A 19636-nucleotide genomic window follows, 5' to 3' on the forward strand; every position below is an offset into this window, starting at 1 on the left:
TGGATAAAACGTCACATGAATCAACTTGCCAAAATGAGGAATTCAGGCCGTAAAGGGCGGGGGGGGAGAGCTCAAGAATGCTGGAGGTGAGGCTTTTTTTAATTTGGAGAAGATCAAATCACACTCTAAGTTTCATTCCACAGGAGCGAATGGCCTATTTCTAACAAAAGAGCATTTAAAATGGGTTGTATTAAATAAGACACACCTCACTTGTTTTGGGGGTTTCTTTGGAATCTTCTTCAGATTGTTTCCTTTTAGAATTATCTTCAGCATTCCTAAGTTGGGGTGGGGGGAGTCAAAAAAGAACTTTGTTTGAATCAAATATAAGAATTTCTCAGGAAGGTTTAAAAAAAAAATAACAGCTTAGCTTTCCTTTACTGTAAACCTTTAATCCGTCATGGAGACTTGCTAAATTTCAATTTAAATTAGATTCTTTGTCAACAAAGAACACAGTCCCCAAATTGACATGAACTACTCCTGGTGCTAAAGGAAGGTAAACTTGACACAAAAATTTCTGATATGTTGCATGGAAATGAATGTATTTTATGGGCTATAATTACATTTTGAAAGTCTTAACATCTTTTGAGTAAACAGGATAGTCTTATTTAATCAGATCAACAGGAAGGAGGTACAGTAAGAAAAATGAGAGCTGACTCCTTGCTGGGTTCTACAAATTATTGATTCAGCTGTTCTGAAGTCCATGATAAATACACATGATTCCATCTTGGTGGAACAGCTAAGTTGTATTCCATGGCTCATATGCCTCCACAGCCACTCTCAGAGTCTCTTCAGCTTTCTAATTCTTACAGACTTAATCATAAGTTAGTGTTAAAAAATAATTTGGGTTAGGCCTCTGGTTTATGCCAAGAAGCATGGGATATGTGAAAAGAAATGCCTGAAAAATGGATACAATCCCTGTAAATAAGTGGCCACTGAATGTCTGGACTAAGGATGCCTCCCCAGGTCAGCAGGTCTATAACCTCCCTGAGACTCTAGGGACAGCTGTGTCTATGCAAGTGCATTTTTCTGGGCACAGGATCCAAAGTTTCCATCAGGTACTGGGACTTCCCCCAACCCCCAAAAGGTTAAGATACACTACTTTGAAATATTATATTAACACAATGAATTATGATACTAAAGCAAAACTCTGAGGTGTCTCATAAACATGCAGTAGTACACACATTCAGGATTTAGCTCTTTGCTCTCATTTTCAGTGTCCCTCTTCTGAAAGCCCACAGCGAGAACACTAAATGGGAACGTTGCGAGATAAAATACGAACCTTGAGTCTTTTTTTCTTTTTTTGCTTAAGGCTACTTTTTTCTCTAAAACTTTCCGCTCTTTAAGGACTTCTTTAATTCTGGGGGCTTTAGGTTCCAGACTCTTTGTTGATGAGTCTTCTAAGTCCACACTATTTTTGCCTAGGAAAGAAGCAATCAACAAACTATTTCAGAACAGAATTTAAAAGTAAAAAGTGCAATATTTATTTGCATTCATTAAGATTTTCTCATCACTGTAAAAATGCAAAATGGCTTTAATATCCTTAAATTGTGCTAGAATAAAAATAGTATTTTAGATGGAGAAGTTTTATCTTTTTTATTTCAAATGCTTTTTTATGTGTATGTACTTGTACATTACACAAGGTCAGTGCTCAGAGGAGGTTCAATTTTGTTCAATGAAATACTGCAGATAAATGTGACATTTTAGTTAACATAAAGCGTAGATTAATTCCATTAATATCACCAGCAAGGCTTGGTTACCCATGTGTGAACAATTCATTTTCCAGTGATGATTCATTCCACAATCACTGGAAAATAAACTGTGAGTTGTGTGAGCTGGTACCTGATAGAATGTTTAATGCAGACACAGCAACACAATAAAAATGACTCAGCAAATCAGATTAAAAAGGAAATCCTCCACACCTGAAAACAGTAGTTTTTTAATGTAACAGATTTGAGATATAATTTAGATGATTTATTTTATAATTATCTAAGTAATATGTGTATCTAGAAAATAATGGGAGTATATAAGACAGCTTAAAATATTAAAATTAGCATCTCCTATACCTTGACTCTTAGCTTTTGAAGACTTGGTCTTTTCTGCTTTCTGTTTTCTTTTTTCTTCAAGTTTCTCTCTATTAATTTGCCTTCTTAAAAGCCTCTCTTCTTTTTCTTTAGCCTAAAACCACAAAACATTCAAAATTATCCTGATATAATCAGGCAAGAGAAAAATACTCTGAAAAAAAAGGTTTGCCTTTCAAATGTTCTTGCAAATTAACAGGCTCTGCAAAAGTGCAAAAATACTACACAATTTGGAAGCTACCAAATAAAAGACAGATGTGAAATTTTTCCATTAGTCTTTCAGAAAGCCATTAAAGAACGGGAAAGGCATCATTCTGGGAAATGGTGGTTTAATAAACTGGTTACTTCAATTAAAAAGGCAGCTGTGGAAATATGTGAGTGTTAAATGTATATAATTTTTTTATTATTCTTAAAAGGAGAAAGTTGAAATGCAGACTCAAGTGATAGGCTAGTCCTACAACAATGTGACCTCCTGGCTAAACTCTGAGGACCCAGGTTTTGGACGTGGGACCTTCTGTTGCCCTATTTTAAAGCCAGGGAGAATCCAGTTATGGTTTGTTACTACCACGATCCCTTTCTGGCCCAGAACTCTCAATCCTAAGCAAAGGTATAACTCATGATCAAGTAAATATGTCAAGAGATAAGCCACTTTTATTAGCATTTGGCATACTTCCTTCAAATCATTCTTCTGTGTAATAATACCTCCTCATTCTAAGATGTGCAACTGTTTATACTTGAATGTTTCTGAAATTGTAAGTTATCTTAAAACCAATGTACACATAAAATCAGGTAGCAATTATTTTCTGTAAAAAGTTAATAATTCAATAACACATCTTATAATTAGAAGTATTTTCAAGTCCAGGAAATATGTGGGTCACACTTCCCTCTTATTTAATAGCTTCACATCATACCTTTGTGTGGCTCAACCCATACTTGATTCACACATTTCCATACTTCAAAACATTTAGGTTGTCACCTAATTAGTTTTTACTACTATTAATCACACTGACATGAATGCCTGTCACATGTTCGTGTCTGTTCTGCCTAGTTAAATGACAAGGTTCCTGAAGGCAGAACCTGTATGTTCTGTATGCTCCCCAGTACCCTGTATACAGACCAGTCAAGTCTGTCAACTTGATTGAATAGGTAAAATAATAACAGAACAAATCCGACTTACAATCGACTGTCGCCGTTGTTCTACAGTAAGCTCATCATCGGAATCACTATAATACTTCGAGTAAAGGTACGGCTTGTGAACATAAGCATGCCGTACACTTTTTGCTTTTCCTTCACTGGGATCACTAGTTTGAGTTTTTGTTTTGCTCTGCTTGTTCTTCTCTTCATCTGGAACAAAGTCAACAGAAAGTGGTGTGCTTCTGTGAATCACTGATAAAATCAACATTACATCTGATTGACATCAAGCCCCCAAAGTATGATCAGTTCAAGTGTATTTGTAGACTCAACGGGGGAATTAGAAGTGTGTGCAACCTCAGAGATTGACATTTTTAAAGGCTATATAATCCACATCTTTCTGTGGCATCTTACTACACCAATGGACAGTGCCTGGATTGGGGTATGGGTGGGGACTTGATAATATGGGTAAATGTAGTAACCACATTGTTTTTTCATGTGAAACCTTCATAAGAGTGTATAGCAATAATACCTTAATAAAAAAAATCCCTACCTTAATTTATTTAACAATTAGCTTCTCACACAAAAAGAAGGCAAAGAAAAATTATACCTCACAGTTATTTATGTTTTCTTAACAAACAGTTAATTCTCATTTGTATGTCAGTGGACTTGGTATGAATGAATGCTTTACCACTGTTAAACTGAACAAATTCACCTGAAGCCATACTTTACACTTGAGAGTTTAATGACCATCTGCAAGTCTCTCACTTGTGGAAGAGGCAAGAATCAGTAGTTGGCCCCACACCAGGTATACTCTAAAAGCCCTCTACCTTAGGAAGGCAGGTATGTTTCCTGATGACACAGCAAGAAGAAACCTCTGTAAACAAGGTTTTCATTTCTTACCACTCAGAGCTCTCAAAACAGCCGTATTCTACTTTTTTAATCCTTCACATAAAAACTTTAGCCCCGTCCAGGAAAAAAATTGAGAAGACCCAAAAATGCACCTAGAATTAGAACCCCACTTAGGCTAGAGGAGGGGAGTGTTCACAGGGTGAGCAGCATTCTTTATCCGCAGGGATGCAGAATGGACCTCACCAGAACAGATCTGAGAAGTGGCAACTGCTGCCCTTGCTTTTTGGGGATGTGATTTAGTTTTTTCAGGGATACTAAGAAAGAATGAAGACTGGGATAGACTGACAAACATATCTGTGGTATTAAAATTTTGCTTCCACTTTTTCTCCTCTATGCCTGTTCTCTCTAGGTAGCCTATCCAAAGCCAGTGGCAAATTTACAAATGCTATACCTATAGGCAAATGCAAATAATGTTCAGTATTTTTCATTTTTTAAAAAGGTCATAAACAGGATTTAATCATGTGATGAGGAGCTGCATAAAGTGCTGATGAGAAGCCCAGACTCAGGTTTGAAATCCACACTGACGCTCACTAGCTAGGTGACCCCAGACAAAACACCTTCCCTTGGTAACTTTGTTTCCTTCCCTGACCTACTTCCCAGGTTTGTGAAGATTAGAGGAGTCATTACACAGAACAGTGCAATAACTTAGCACAGCGGCTGGAACTCAGTAAGTGCTTAATAAGGGTTCACTGAAATACAAACTGTCAAGAGGGGTCTGGTGTTTGCCCTTGGCTTCTGGGAGGTAATCTCTAAGGCTTTGGAATGACATGCTGATAGGTGTTTGCATGCCTGAGGGTCTTGGGTTAAATCATCTAACAGTGTGGTTTGATTTCAGGGTGTGGTTTTTGGGTCACGGGAGGGGCAGGAGACAGACCAGACACATGGGCAGTTAATTTAGTCGAAACGATGGAGCCCCAGTAGAAACCCTGGATGTCAGGCTCATGGGCGTGTGCGGGCTTCCCTGGCTGGCGATAATCCATATATACCTCTTATGAGACATCAGTGCTGGGGAAGCAATGCTCCCACACTCCACAGGGAAGTGACAACTGGAAGCTCCACCCTTGGAACTCTCCTCGACCCCGGCCTGTGGATCTCTTCCCTTGGCTGATTTCAATGTGTGCCCCTTAGCTATAAACACACCATAAACATGAATTTAAAGGCTTTCAGTGAGTTCTATGAGTCTTTCTAGAGAATTATCAAATCAAAATTTGTAATTTGTGTCAGAAGTGAGGGCCGTCTTGTGAACTATACTCCTCGAAACAACAGTGACGCACACCTTCTCCCCCACAGAGCATCTTCTATACATCAGCTTATCTAAATCTTAGACTAATCCTGAGGGAAGGAGCTTAGAGATGAAGAACCAAGGCTTGTTGAGGTTTAGTAACTTGCTCAGACAGACAACCTCTGAGCTGGGACCCAGAAACAAATCCTTCCAACTACAAAGTCCCATGCTCTTCCCACTACACCACACTGTCTTTCAGGATATAGCCACCTGAATATACAAATAATGCTCAACAGAAAGCTTCACAGGGGCATTGTAAGTAAAATGCTTTACCATCTGATGCAATCTCTCCTTCTTCCATGCTATCAGACACGACAACTTCCTCCTCAGTGTCTTCTTCAAAAGATGAAAGGTCACTGGTATGGACAGAGCTCACTGTGATGTCTGTAAGTCCATCCACATCAGAATCTATGAGTGAGCAATCTTTAAGAACAAAACAGAAGATAAATCATGTTGCTATAAGAACGCACTCGGTGCACAATTCCTAAATCACATGAAAAATGGTTTGCTTTAAATGCATGTCAGAGAACTTCAACTTTAGGATATAAACCTCTCATCTTTAGTAAGCTATACCAAATAAAGTAGAGCAGTTCCTAGAAAATACAAAGGCAAACTGGTATCCTATAAAAATAACTGAACTATTAATTTATGATGTAAATTATATCAACAAAAGCAAATTAAGTAATTAAAACACTATCTGATATTTTAAAGATCAGGATATACAACTACAAATTCAGTTGCTTGTAATAAATCACGTGCATAAATTACAAGATTTAGAGCTTCTCTGTTCATTTGCTTTGTGAAATGGTCTGTTAGTATGGAAAATAAATATACAAATGTTTATTCCTCATTTCTTAGCAAAGGAGTATGAGTTTTCAGGCTTTTGAAACACAAATATCAAATAAATTTATGAAAATTTGAAGGCAAATTTGATATCCCCAATGGGTACTCTGTTCTGTAAACTGATTTTTACAAGTGTTTATATACCTTCTTTTGTCCCTTCGATGGTTTTAGTTTTATTACTGTTCTTTTCTGAAGGAAGTTTTGAACACTCTACTTCTTTTTCCTTCGCTGGTTTTTCATCTTTTACTTTCTGTGTATCTTCAGTTCTTTTTGAGTGATCCAATTTTTTTTCAGTCTTTTCCTTCTTCTCTTTCTTTCTTTCTCCTTTATCATTGCTGTCTGGCTTCTTTTCACCTTTGTCGATTGGTTTATTTTTCTGGTCATTGCTTTCCTGTTGAATATCTTTATTTAGCAGAACTGAACTATTATTACTCTCTTTCATGTGATTTTTAATTTCTTCAACCTGACAAGGAAGATCACTAAGTTCTTCAGACTTAGGTGCTGTTTCCTGTTCTTCCCCTATAGAGTCAGGCAGAGACTTCTCTCTGTCAGCTGTGTCCTCTGAAGCTCTCTCCTTCTCAGTACTAGTGTCAGCACTTGGCTGAGATGGGAGTTTTTTGGACACTCTCTCACTGGTCTTGGTATTTGATGTTTCTGTTGAAGCCCTGGCAGCACTAGCTTCTTGGTTAAGAGAAGTTATGGTTTCCAAGATTGACATGGCATCATTAGCTACATTAGCACTGGGTCCAGGAGCAGGAACACCTTTGACAAAAAGAAACGTTTCAGAATAAACTTATGCAGAAGGCAAACCCCTCTGCTGAATCAACGCTCTATGCCACCTCTATATGATGAATATGCTGTGTAGAACATTCAAGTTACTTTAGACTTTCAGATACCAGTGCTAACAACTACCACATTCTAAATTCTCTACTGTTCTAACACACTACCTAAGGAAAGGCACTCTGTAAATCTGAAAACAGTCTAGTTCCTAGACAAAGAATATATTCTCTAGTTATTTTAATTATTCCCTGTATTGAAACATCTATACCCCCAATATATTACTAAAATGCCTATTATTTTGCATTAATTTAAAAGAAATATTAGGCCACTTGAGGAATGTGGGTGATACTTAAAATAGATACTACTTCACTCAGGCAGCCAAACAGAAGAGTGTTTTAAAAACCTAACTGTCCCTAACTTGACACTCAGTTCAAGTAAGAAAAGCAGTGGGACTGACCAAGAGGAAAAGCAAAGCACCTGGTGTAACGGCAGAAGGGTCTGGCTTCTCATCATCGGGAGCCATGCTGCCACTTGCTTCCTCTCTGTGATTTAGGGTGGCCAAAAACTCATGCACAGCCTTCTCCACCTGAGGCCTGAATGTGTGGTTGATCTTGGGATCCACAACCTGAGAAATAATTCGGTCGATACCGGACTCCAACATTCCTGATCTGAATTAAAGGATAATTTATAGAGGGGTAAAAAAAATAATTTCAAATTATCTGCACTAATAACTTTTAAGTAGAACTATATCTATAAAATTTATGTTCAACCTTAAATTGCAGTAATCCATTCATCTGGATATACAGAAAGCACAGGCAATAGAAAATAAGTTACACACTAGAGGGTCACTTAAGATATACCACGCTGTAAAAACTTTCCGTGTGTCACTAGTGGAAATATTAAAGCAGACGGAAGAAAACCAAACAAACACCTGTAGAAGTAGATACACACAAGACACCTAGAGCCCAGGCTTATACATGATGTTTATCCTAGTCCAACCCTGCCTCTGGCACCTGGAAATAAATAATCAGTAAAGCTGAGTTCTGGGTATGAAATAAGTCTATGGACTCTGCAACAATTTTTTTTTAATAGCAAAATGACAGCCTTCTCTAAGTATTACAGTCTCCAGAAAAACTGAAGACACAAAGTGTAATTTCATCAAAACTACCAAAAAAAAAAAAGATGAGGAAGGGAGATTCTCAAGATGGTGGCATGAGCAGGCGGCGGAAATCTCCTCCCAAAACCATATATATTTTTGAAAATACAACAAATACAACTACACCTAAAAGAGAGACCAGAAGATATAGTACAACAGCCAGGCTACATCTACATCTGCGAGAACTCAGCATCTCATGAAAAGGGTAAGATACAAGCTGAGGCCCGGCGGGACCGGAGCACTGCCCCCGACCCCAGCTCACCAGCGGGAGGAAAAGAATCAGAGTGGGGAGGGAGTGGAAGCACAGGACTGCTAAATAACCAGCCCTAGTAATCTGCACCAGGACCACAGACACACATTGCAGGGTGTACTGGATATTAGAGGAACGGAAAAGCAAAATCTGAGACTAAGTCAGACTGTGAACAGGTTCCCACAGCTGGCTCCCCTGGGACAAAAGAAAAGTGGGCGCTTTGAAAGTCTTAAAGGGACAAGAGTTTAACAGGTGGACAAAATCGTCCTGGCACATTTGAGCCCAGCAGGCTGGGAACTTTAAGGAACTTCAGGCGCCCTAACACTCTGGGTGGTAACGGAGCACTGAAGCCCCTCACGGCGATAAGCAGCTACCATTCATTCCCCCCTGCCGGCACTGCAAGTGAACTGGCTGACCTGCCATTGCTGCGGAACAGCTGGGGAGCAGCCCTGCCCACAGCAACCACACAGAGGCTACTCCCAGCACGTGGCTAACCAGGACAGACCCAGAGGCTGCCCCCTGTGCGCAGCTGACTGGCACAGACAGCAGAGACCGGCGCAGAGTCCAGAACAAAGGGGCTTTGTTTTCATGGTGAACACATGCTGCTCACATGCAACCACTGCGAGTGCCTAGGCCATCCCGAGGGCCACCTGCCCACGGCAGCTCAGTGGATAAACCCAGAGGCTGCCCCCTGTGTCCAGGTGATGGGCAGAGACAGAGGAGACCAGTGCAGAGTCCGGGAAGCATGAAGGGGCTCTGTTCTCATGGCAAACACACGCTGTTCAAGGGCAACCACTGCCAGTGCCCTAGGCCATCCCAAGGGCTGCCCCGCCCATGGCAGCTCATGGGATTAACCCAGAGGTTGCTCCCTGTGTGCGGTTGAATGACACAGGCAGCAGAGACGAGCAAGGTGACCAGCAAGCAGGAAGGGACTTTGTTCTCCCAGCTGACACATGCGCCACTCGCCAGTGACCACTTCCATCGCCATGAAAAGGCAGAAGAACCTTGTTCACTCCAAAATCCCTCAAACACCAGAGAGAGAGCCTGGTGAGACCAAAATCACCAATCTTCCTGAAAGAGAATTCAAAATAAAAGTCATAAGCTACAGAGAAATATGTAAGAGCTAAGGGATGAATTTCAGAGGAAGATATTAGAAATGAAACAAACAATGGAAGGATATAAGACCAGACTGAATGAGGTGGAAGAGACTGTTCATGGAATAGAAATCAGAAAACAGGAATACAGAGGAAAGACAAAAGGATCTCTAGGAAGGAAAGGACATTAAGAGAACTGTGAGACCAATCCAAACAGAACAATATTCACATTATAGGGGCACCAGAAGAAGAGAGAGAAAAAGGGAAAGAAAGTGTCTCTGAAGAAATAATTGCTGAAAACTTCCCCAATTTGGGGAAGGAGATAGTCTCTCAGACCATGGAAGCCCACAGATCCCCCAACACAAGGGACCCAGGGAGGATAACACCAAGACATACAATAATTAAAATGGCAAAGATCAAAGACAAGGACGGAGTATTGAAAGCAGCCAGGGAGAGAAAAAGGATCACCTATAAAGGAAAGCCCATCAGGCTATCATCAGGCTTCTCAGCAGAAACCTTACAGGCCAGAAAGGGATGGCATGATATATTCAATGCAATGAAACAGAAGGCCTCAAACCAAGATACTGTATCCAGCAAGATTATCATTTAAATTTGAAGGAGGGATTAAACAATTCTGATAAGCAAAAGTTGAGGGAATTTACCTCCCACAAACCATCTCTACAGTGTATTTTAAAGGGACTGCTCTAGATGGAAGTGCTCCTAAGGCTAAATGGATGTCACCAGACAAAATAAAACCACAGCAAAGAAAGTAGACCAACCAGATACTAACCAAATGCAAAATAAAGTCAGCTATTCACAAAATCAGTCAAGGGAAACACAAAGAGTACAGAATAAAACACTTAACATACAATGAGTGGAGGAGGAAGAAAAAGAAGGGAGAGAAATAAAGAATCATCAGACTGTGTTTATAATACGTAATAAGTGAGTTAAGTTAGACAGTTAGATGTTAAAGAAGGTACCCTTGAACCTTTGGTAACCATGAATCCAAAGCCTGCAATGGCAATAAGTACATGTCTATCGATAATCACCCTAAATGTAAATGGACTGAATGCACCAACCAAAAGACACAGAGTAATAGTAGTAGAATGGATTAGAAAGCAAGACCCATCTATATGCTGCCTACAAGAGACTCACTTCAAACCCAAAGACATACACAGACTGAAAGAGAAGGGATGTAAAAAGATATTTCATGCAAACAATAGAGAGAAAAAAGCAGGTGTTGCAGTACTTGTATCAGACAAAATAGACTTCAAAACAAAGAAAGTAACAAGAGACAAAGAAGAACATTACATAATGATAAAGGGGTCAGTCCAAAAGAGGATATAACCATTATAAATATCTAGGCACCCAACACAGAAGCACCTACATATGTGAAACAAATGCGAACACAGAATTAAAGGAGGAAATAGAATGCAATGCATTCATTCTAGGAGACTTCAACACACCACTCACTCCAAAGGACAGATCAACCAGACAGAAAATAAGTAAGGACACAGAGGCACTGAACAACACACTAGAACAGATGGACCAAACAGACATCTACAGAACTCTACACCCAAAAGCAGCAGGATACACATTCTTCTTAAGTGCTCATGGAACATTTTCCAGAGTAGATCACATACTAGGCCGCAAAAAGAGCCTCAGTAAATTAAAAAAGATTGAAATTCTACCAACCAACTTCTCAGATCAGAAAGGTATAAAACTATAAATAAATTGTTCAAAGAAAACAAAAAGGCTCACAAACAAGGCTCACAAACACATGGAGGCTTAACAACATGTTTCCAAATAATCAATGGATTAATGACCAAATTAAAACAGAAAAAAGGCAATATATGGAGACAAATGAAAACAACAGCATAATGCCCCAACTTCTGTGAGACACAGCGAAGGCAGTTCTAAGAGAAAAGTACATAGAAATTCAGGCCTATTTAAAGAAGGAAGAACAATCCCAAATGAATAGTCTAAATTCACCATTATTGAAACTGGAAAAAGAAGAACAAATGAGGCCTGAAGTCAGCAGGAGGGACATAATAAAGATCAGAGAAGAAATATATAAAATTGAGAAGAATAGAACAATGAAAAGTTAATGAAACCAAGAGCTGGTTCTTTGAGAAAATAAACAAAATAGATAAAACTCTAGCCAGACTTATTAAGAGAAAAAAAGAATCTATACACACAAACAGAATTAGAAATGAGAAAGGAAAAATCATGACAGACACCACATAAATACAAAGAATTATTAGAGAATACTATAAAAATCTATAAGCTAACAAGCTGGATAACCTAGAAGAAATGGACAACTTTCTAGAAAAATACAACCTTCCAAGGCTGACCAAGGAAGAAACAGAAAACCTAAACAGACCAACTATCAGCAACGAAATTGAATCGGTAATCAAAAAAACACCCAAGAGCAAAACCCCTGGACCAGATGGATTTACCACTGAATTTTATCAGACATTTAGGGACGACATAATACCCATTCTCCTTAAAGTTTTCCAAAAAATAGAGGAGGAGGGAATACTTCCAAACTCATTCTATGAAGCCAGTATCACTCTAATACCAAAACCAGGAAAAGATACCACAAAAAAAGAAAACTACAGATCAATATCCCTTATGAACATAGATGCAAAAATACTCAACAAAATATTAACAAACCAAATTGAAAAATACATCAAGAGGATCATACACCATGACCAAGTGGGAATCATCTCAGGGATCTAAGGATCTAAGGATGGTACAACATTTGAAAATCCATCAACATTATCCACCACATCCACAAAAAGAAGGACAAAAAGCACATGATCATCTCCATAGATGCTGAAAAAGCGTTCGACAAAATTCAACATACATTCATGATAAAAATTCTCAACAAAATAAGTATAGAGGGCAAGTACCTCAACATAATAAAGGCCATCTATGATAAACCCACAGCCAACATTATATTGAACAGCGAGAAGCTGAAAGCATTTCCTCTGAGATCGGGAACTAGACAGGGATGCCCACTCTCCCCACTGTTATTTAACATAGTACTGGAGGTCCTAGCCACGGTAATCAGACAAAACAAAGAAATACAAGGAATCCAGATTGGTAAAGAAGAAGTTAAACTGTCACTATTTGCAGATGACATGATATTGTACATTAAAAAACCCTAAAGAATCTACTCCAAAACTACTAGAACTAATATCTGAATTCAGCAAAGTTGCAGGATACAATATTAATACACAGAAATCTGTTGCATTCCTATACAGGAATGATCAAGTAGCAGAAAGAGAAATCAGGCAAACAATTCCATTCACAATTGCATCAGAAAGAATAAAATACCTAGGAATAAACCTAACCAAGGAAGTGAAAGACCTATACCCTGAAAAACTACAAGACACTCTTAAGAGAAATTAAGGAGGACCCTAATAAATGCAAATTCATTACATGCTCTTGGGTAGGAAGAATTAATATTGTCAAAATGGCCATCCAGCCTAAAGCAATCTACAGATTCAATGCAATCTCTATCAAAATACCAACAGCATTCTTCAACGAAGTGGAACAAATAGTTCTAAAATTCATATGGAACCACCAAAGACCCTGAATAGCCAAAGCAATCCTGAGAAGGAAGAATAAAGCAGGGGGTATCTTGCTTCCCAACTTCAAGCTCTACTACAAAGCCACAATAATCAAGACAATTTGGTACTGGCACAAGAACAGAGCCACAGACCAGTGGAACAGAATAGAGAGTCTAGATATTAACCCAAGCATATATGGTCAATTAATATATGATAGAGGAACCATGGATATATAATGGGGAAATGACAGCCTCTTCAACAGATGGTGCTGGCAAAACTGGACAGCTACATGTAAGAATGAAACTGGATCATTGTCTAACCCCATACACAAAAGTAAATTCGATATGGATCAAAGACCTGAATGTAAGTCATGAAACCAGAAACTGTTAGAAGAAAACATAGGCAAAACTCTCTTGGACATAAACATGAGCAATTTCTTCATGAACATATCTCCCCTGGCAAGGGAAACAAAAGCAAAAATGAACAAGTGGGACTGTATCAAACTAAAAGGTTTCTGTACAGCAAAGGACACCATCAGAACAAAAAGGCATCCTACAGCATGGGAGAATATATTCATAAATGACTTATATGATAAAGGGTTACCATCCAAAATATATAAAGAGCCCATGCAACTCAACAAACAAAAAGCAAATAAGCCAATTAAAAATGGGCAGAGGATCTGAACAGACAGTTCTCCAAAGAAGAAGTTCAGATGGCCAACAGGCGCATGAAAAGATGCTCCACATCCCTAATCATCAGAGAAACGCAAATTAAAATCACAATGAGATATCACCTCACACAAGTTAGGATGGCCAACATCCAAAAGACAAACAACAACAAATGTTGGCAAGGATGTGGAGAAAGGGGAACCCTCCTACACTGCTGGTGGGAATGTAAATTAGAAGGTAAATTGTGGAAAGCAGTATGGAGGTTCCTCAAAAAACTAAAAATAGAAATACCATTTGAGCCAGGAATTCCACTCCTAGGAATTTACCCTAAGAATGCAGGAGCCCAGTTTGAAAAAGACATATGCACCCCTATGTTTATTGCAGCACTATTTACAATAGCCAAGAAATGGAAGCAACCTAAGTGTCCATCAGTAGATGAATGGATAAAGAAGATGTGGTACATATACAAAATGGAATATTATTCAGTCATAAGAAGAAAATAAATCCTACCATTTGCAACCACGTGGATGGACCTAGAGGGTATTATGCTCAGTGAAATAAACCAGGCAGAGAAAGACAAGTATCAAATGATTTCACTCATCGGTGAAGTATAAGAACAAAGAAAAAACTGAAGGAACAAAACAGCAGCAGACTCACAGAAACCAAGAATGGGCTAACAGTCACCAAAGGGAAAGGGACTGGGAAGGGTGGGTGGGAAGGGAGGGATAAGGGGGAAAAAGGGGCATTACGATTAGCACACATAATGTAGTGGGGGGGGACAGGAAGGCAGTATAGCACAGAGAAGACAAGTAGTGACTCTATAGGATCTTACTACGTTGATGGACAGTGACTGTAATGGGGTATGTGGTGGGAACTTGATAATGGGAGGAGTCTAGTAACCATACTGTTGCTCACATAATTGTATATTAATGATACCAAAAAAAAAAAGAGGAAGAAAAACAAAAACAAAACAAAACTAAAACTCCAGACTTCTGGCTTTCCTTTTATTACCTCCCTACTATAAAAACAGGATGATTTATTCATTCAACAATTATGCTATGAGTGTCTTCTACAGAACAGAAAACAGGCACCATGCTGGCCTGGCCCCTGTTCTGGTGGGGGAAATAGTCACAATTACAATACCAGAGGACAAGCCCTAGGACACACCATACACTGAGGCCAAAGGGTGACATCAAGGAATTACTAGTACGTCTGAGGTAACTTGGTAATACTTCACAAAGGAGAAGACTTTTGAGCTGAGTCTCGATTTCCACAGAAGAGGAGAGGAAGTGAGAGCTTAAAGAAATACCATACACAAGAGACAGAAAGCATTTTGGCACCAAAGTGGGCACCAAAGTCTGGCATGTGCAGAAAATCACAAAGGCATCTCGGCCAAATAGGAGGATGTGAATTTATTTTAGGAAATGCAGAGAAACCCTGTTTCTTCCTAAAAAAAGCCCTGGAGGAGTTAGAGTTCCCTGGACGGTCCTCTCTCCAGCTTCTTCTAGGCTTCAGGCGTTAGGATTTCCTTGTGGCTCTGTAGCATGGGTGAGGTTTCTCCTTATACTTTGCTATGCTATTTTTGAGCGCAGCTCTGTCTGGAGTGCAACATGCATTCAAGTTTCATTTCCTCAGGCACCTGGGAACTTTGTGACACTGTAACTCTTAAGTATGTGGGCCACAGAGAAAAATGAGTCATCACTGCACAAAGTAGGTAACCTGCTTTTGACAGTTCTAAGATAAACAAAATGCAAATCCTGCAACATTGTTCCATCTTAGAGGCCTCTTTAAAATGTAGCAGGTGGAGAAGACACAAGGACAAGCAACCATAAAAATGTTTGCTTTGTATATAATTACTGAGTCACTATGTTGTACTCTGAAACCAGTGTAACACTGCATATCAACTTTACTCCAATTAAAAAAAAAGTTTTGCTCTAGGGCACAAGTACAGAGGCATAACTTAAAAAATAAAACCCACTGACTCCAAAATTATTGCTTCAGTCTCTTTCTCTGCACGTATTCTAGCCCCTGGTCTACTTGAGTCTACTCACACCAAAGTCAGCTCTGATGTTAAATAAAAATGGAGGCCAGTGCTAATGATCACATTGCTCTTGGGGGGTCATGCTGGTGCGGTGTGACCATAGCTGTCTCGCCAGAAGGGAGCTATAGCCGTGTCCAAGGGTAAAGCCAAAATGCCAGCAGGCAGAACTTCCTGGTCAAAGCCACTTCCTCATCTTCCTTTTAAATTCTGTTCAGTGACAATCATTATTTAGAGTTATCCAATATTTTTAGACTCTGTTGTACAAATGTATGAATAAATAGAAAAAGACTTTTTCCCCTAATGAGTCACCAGATAACTAACTGAATTGAACAAAAGGATATTGCTGATATTAGACTGCTTTTGTCCTACAAAAATGGCAATTGTAGATGTTTCAACCTAACAGTCAATTGAGAATTTCTCAAAGTCTATGTAGCAAAACTGTTTGAAATGGTATTTAGCGGGGCTAATCCATCCCTGTACCATTGTTGGATACAATTAAATACTACAGTACCTTTCTTTAAGGAAGCTTTAAAATGTTATTACCAGTAACACATAGCTTTAGTAATGGAATTTTAGAGAATAATTTGCTTAAAAATAAATAATATAGCTAGAAGAAAACTTACAGATGTGCCAGGAAAAGCAATGCCTAAATTATCCAGCAGACGGCTCGTGTCCCCTGTTCTAACCTGTCTCTAAGCCCCCATTATCCGCAGGCCGACTGCTCCGGTATTCATCACTGACAGTTACCAGAGTCCCTTCCTAAAGGCGCAGCAGCCGGGCATCAAACACACCTCTGTGAAAGTAATGTCTTCTAGTGGTACAAGAATTTAAAATACTTGATTTTGCATGGGCAAGACTGAGAGTTTAGTTCCCTTAAGAAAGAGAATAAATGATTGCTTCCCTCCTTTATAGAGTTTGTATGCTAAGGAGTAAACACAATCCCCGGAAATTTGCCTTTCACTTCAGTCTCCCAACAGTTTTTAAGAAAAAGAATGCAACCTACTCCCTACCTAAGCCCCCCAACAAAAAAAAGTGCTTTTAAAGTGATGTGATTAAGCATTTGTGAAAAGGGAAGCGCGACTATGCGAAAGGTCCCAGGAGAGCAATCAGCAGAGCTCTGGGTAGGTGGGCTGGCGCTTTCCCCGCCTCCACCCTTATCCCTCCATCCGCCTGCTATTTTGTCATCAGGACTACAGAAGGCCAGGAAATGGGAGCTCTCTCAGGCCTGCCACCCAACAGACCTCTGCAGGCTCCGGGTTTCCAGGAAAGCTCTGACTTTCCCCATCAGGTTTTATTACGCAGCTCTCTAAGGCACCCTTCATCTCACCTGGACTCTTTCATCAGTTCCTCAAAGAGCCTTTAAAACTTAGACAACAAAGCTATTGTTAGATTTCCCTCTCTTCTTCTTCACTGGGAGACAGTCTGAGCCCCAGGCTCTGGGTTTCTAGTATTACCTGGGGCTAAATGGGTCTTTGAGTCAGAGGGTTTGGCTTTTCCTGTGGCTAGAACTACCAGTGGTGTGGCCACTAGGCAGGCTTGCTCAGTCCCTAGGGGACAAGAGGGAATTCAGAGGTGGCAGGTATGAAATTGATTTAACTGTTTAAAAGCTATATGTCATTTTAAAAGATGGGCTTGAATGTAAATATTTGTCAAAGCAGGAATACTAGGTGCTCTTTAAATGACTTAGTCACCCTTTTTTGGGGGGGCGAAGCAGTCGTCTTGGCAAATATTTATATTCAAGAACAAAATGATATTGTAAAATCTGCTTTTTTGGGAATAAATATTATTTTTTAGGTCCCTCTAAACATTCCAGCTTTTCTCATTATTTTATGGTCACTGAAAAATGGCTCTGACAGGTCCAAACACACTTTTCTCTCTTATTTTGGCTATGTCATCACTAAAAGGCAGAGTTACAAGTCAGTAAAATGCAAAAGAAAAAAGGAGTTGGGGGTGGGGTGCTGAATCAGAAGACATGGCCTCAAATCAGAGGAAAACATGTTAACTTCAGTGACCTTTAATGGCTTTATTTATAAAAATGGAATAATAATTAGGGTCAAAAAAAACAGTTGTGAATGTAACTCAAGGATATTCTGGCATGTGCCATCAGTTAATACTGTACCTAGGTCTTTTTTTTTTTTTTTAAGTCACACTGTTATTCCTTTCCTTCAAGTATTTCCAAAGGTCTAGACGAGAAATCAGACTCAGCATTTATGGAGAAATGTGAAGCAATTAGAGCCTACACTAAAATTATACTATTGTAGATACAAAGCAGTCACACCAAAGTTGATAAAATAACATAATTAGATGAACACACCTCTATGTAATCCCTGCTTTCATGCAAAGCAGGCTGTGGCATTTTCAAGCCCAGCAAGGACCTCGGGAATTCTGAGACTTACTTGAGGACTTGTTGTCGAATATTGTTTCTTAGCTGGTTCTTATTAAGGTGGGGACTCCATGTATGAGTTGCTAAGTGGTTTGCAACAAAGTTGTCAACACGTTGTCTCAGATTCTGATAGGCAGGCTAGAAAGGAAAAAAAAAAAAAGACAACAAAACATAAATGTTAAAAATACCCCTTTTTATACAGTATCAGTAGTCTCAGGAATTGGAGTGTCTTTAACAGTGCTAACATTTCTTAGATTATTAGTGTCAATGTGGCAACAAATTCTCACAGCCTATGACATTCTTGCTTCAGGACAACCTAGACATTGAAATAATGCTTCTTTTGTCTAGGACAGGATGTTTGGAGATAGAAGGAATACAAGGAAGAAATGCATGCCTCTTTTTGTAGACAGGGACTAGAAAGTAAGACACAAATAAATGTCATTGTTAGATGATTTGGAGCAAAGAAAGGGAGAGGAGTAGAGGAAGGAAGCCTTTGCTGAATATGTGACATTTGAATTGGACCTTCAAGATTCCACAGTATAGGTAGGAAGTAGAAGGTGCTTCTTGCAGGTATAGCCAATAATATAAGCAAAGAGCCAGTGGATGAGAAAACATGGGGTCAGGAGCATTTGGGAGCCCCCAAATTGGCAGTCCAGTTTGGATCTGGGAAGGGAATATAAAAATTCAGTTTGGAGAAGGGTATATAGAAACGGCAGAGAAATGAGGCTGGCGACAGCCTGGGGCCAGGGACTGAAGGGCTTTGGGTACTTGCATGAGAAGTGTGGAATTATGGGGTAGGGAATGGGAACCCACTGCACATATGAGCAAAGTGATATGTGGTTGCTGAGTTTTCTGATGATATATCTTCCTACACTGAGAGTAAAAAGACACAAAACATGCTTAGGAAAGTAGGCAATTAATAGAATGAAGAGGGTCTGTACTGGGGTGACTGAAAGTCATGGATCCAAAAGAAATTAGAGCACGACCCCCACTTGAACCAAGCAGCACTACATTTGCTGTAAGGCAGCTATTCTCAACTGAGCCATTCTGCCCTCCTCCCATTGTCTGGAGATTTTGGTCTGGAGTCATAAGTGAGGGGGCTGCTCCTGGCATGTAGTGAGCAGCAGCATGGATGCTGAACACTCTACAATGCACAGGGGAACCCTCAACAAAGACCTAACCTGTCCCAAATGTCAAGAGAGCTGAGGCTGAGAACACCTGATGTAAGGGAAGCAGGAGAGAGCACAGGTAACTTCTACTTCAAAGGACACTGCCTAGCAAGCAGGTCTGACCACTCAGGCCTTGCACACTCCATTCCTAGAGGCTGTTTCCCACCACTCATGTGTCTCTTTCTTTTATGTAGCTTGTAACATAGATGACTTGAGTGTCCCTGAATGACTTGAAGCAAAACTGTACAGCTTCATCTTCTGCCATCTGCTG

General features: G+C 39.6%; 1 protein-coding gene across 5 annotated transcripts in view; it reads right to left on the minus strand.

The window, feature by feature from the left end:
* Positions 1–19636, minus strand: part of BOD1L1 (biorientation of chromosomes in cell division 1 like 1) — a 56933-nt gene that overhangs the window by 32484 nt on the left and 4813 nt on the right. For all 5 annotated transcript variants that reach the window (XM_057502106.1, XM_057502107.1, XM_057502105.1 and 2 more), the window contains exons 2-9: positions 18210–18334; positions 7504–7694; positions 6391–7008; positions 5677–5826; positions 3256–3422; positions 2064–2175; positions 1280–1418; positions 206–275 (exon numbers count right to left, since the gene is read on the minus strand). In XM_057502106.1, coding sequence (XP_057358089.1) covers positions 206–275; positions 1280–1418; positions 2064–2175; positions 3256–3422; positions 5677–5826; positions 6391–7008; positions 7504–7694; positions 18210–18334 — 1572 coding nt within the window. The remainder of the gene's footprint in view (positions 1–205; positions 276–1279; positions 1419–2063; positions 2176–3255; positions 3423–5676; positions 5827–6390; positions 7009–7503; positions 7695–18209; positions 18335–19636) is intronic.

The sequence above is a fragment of the Manis pentadactyla genome, chromosome 5, assembly GCF_030020395.1.
Source record: "Manis pentadactyla isolate mManPen7 chromosome 5, mManPen7.hap1, whole genome shotgun sequence".
NCBI classification, from domain to species: Eukaryota; Metazoa; Chordata; class Mammalia; order Pholidota; family Manidae; genus Manis; species Manis pentadactyla.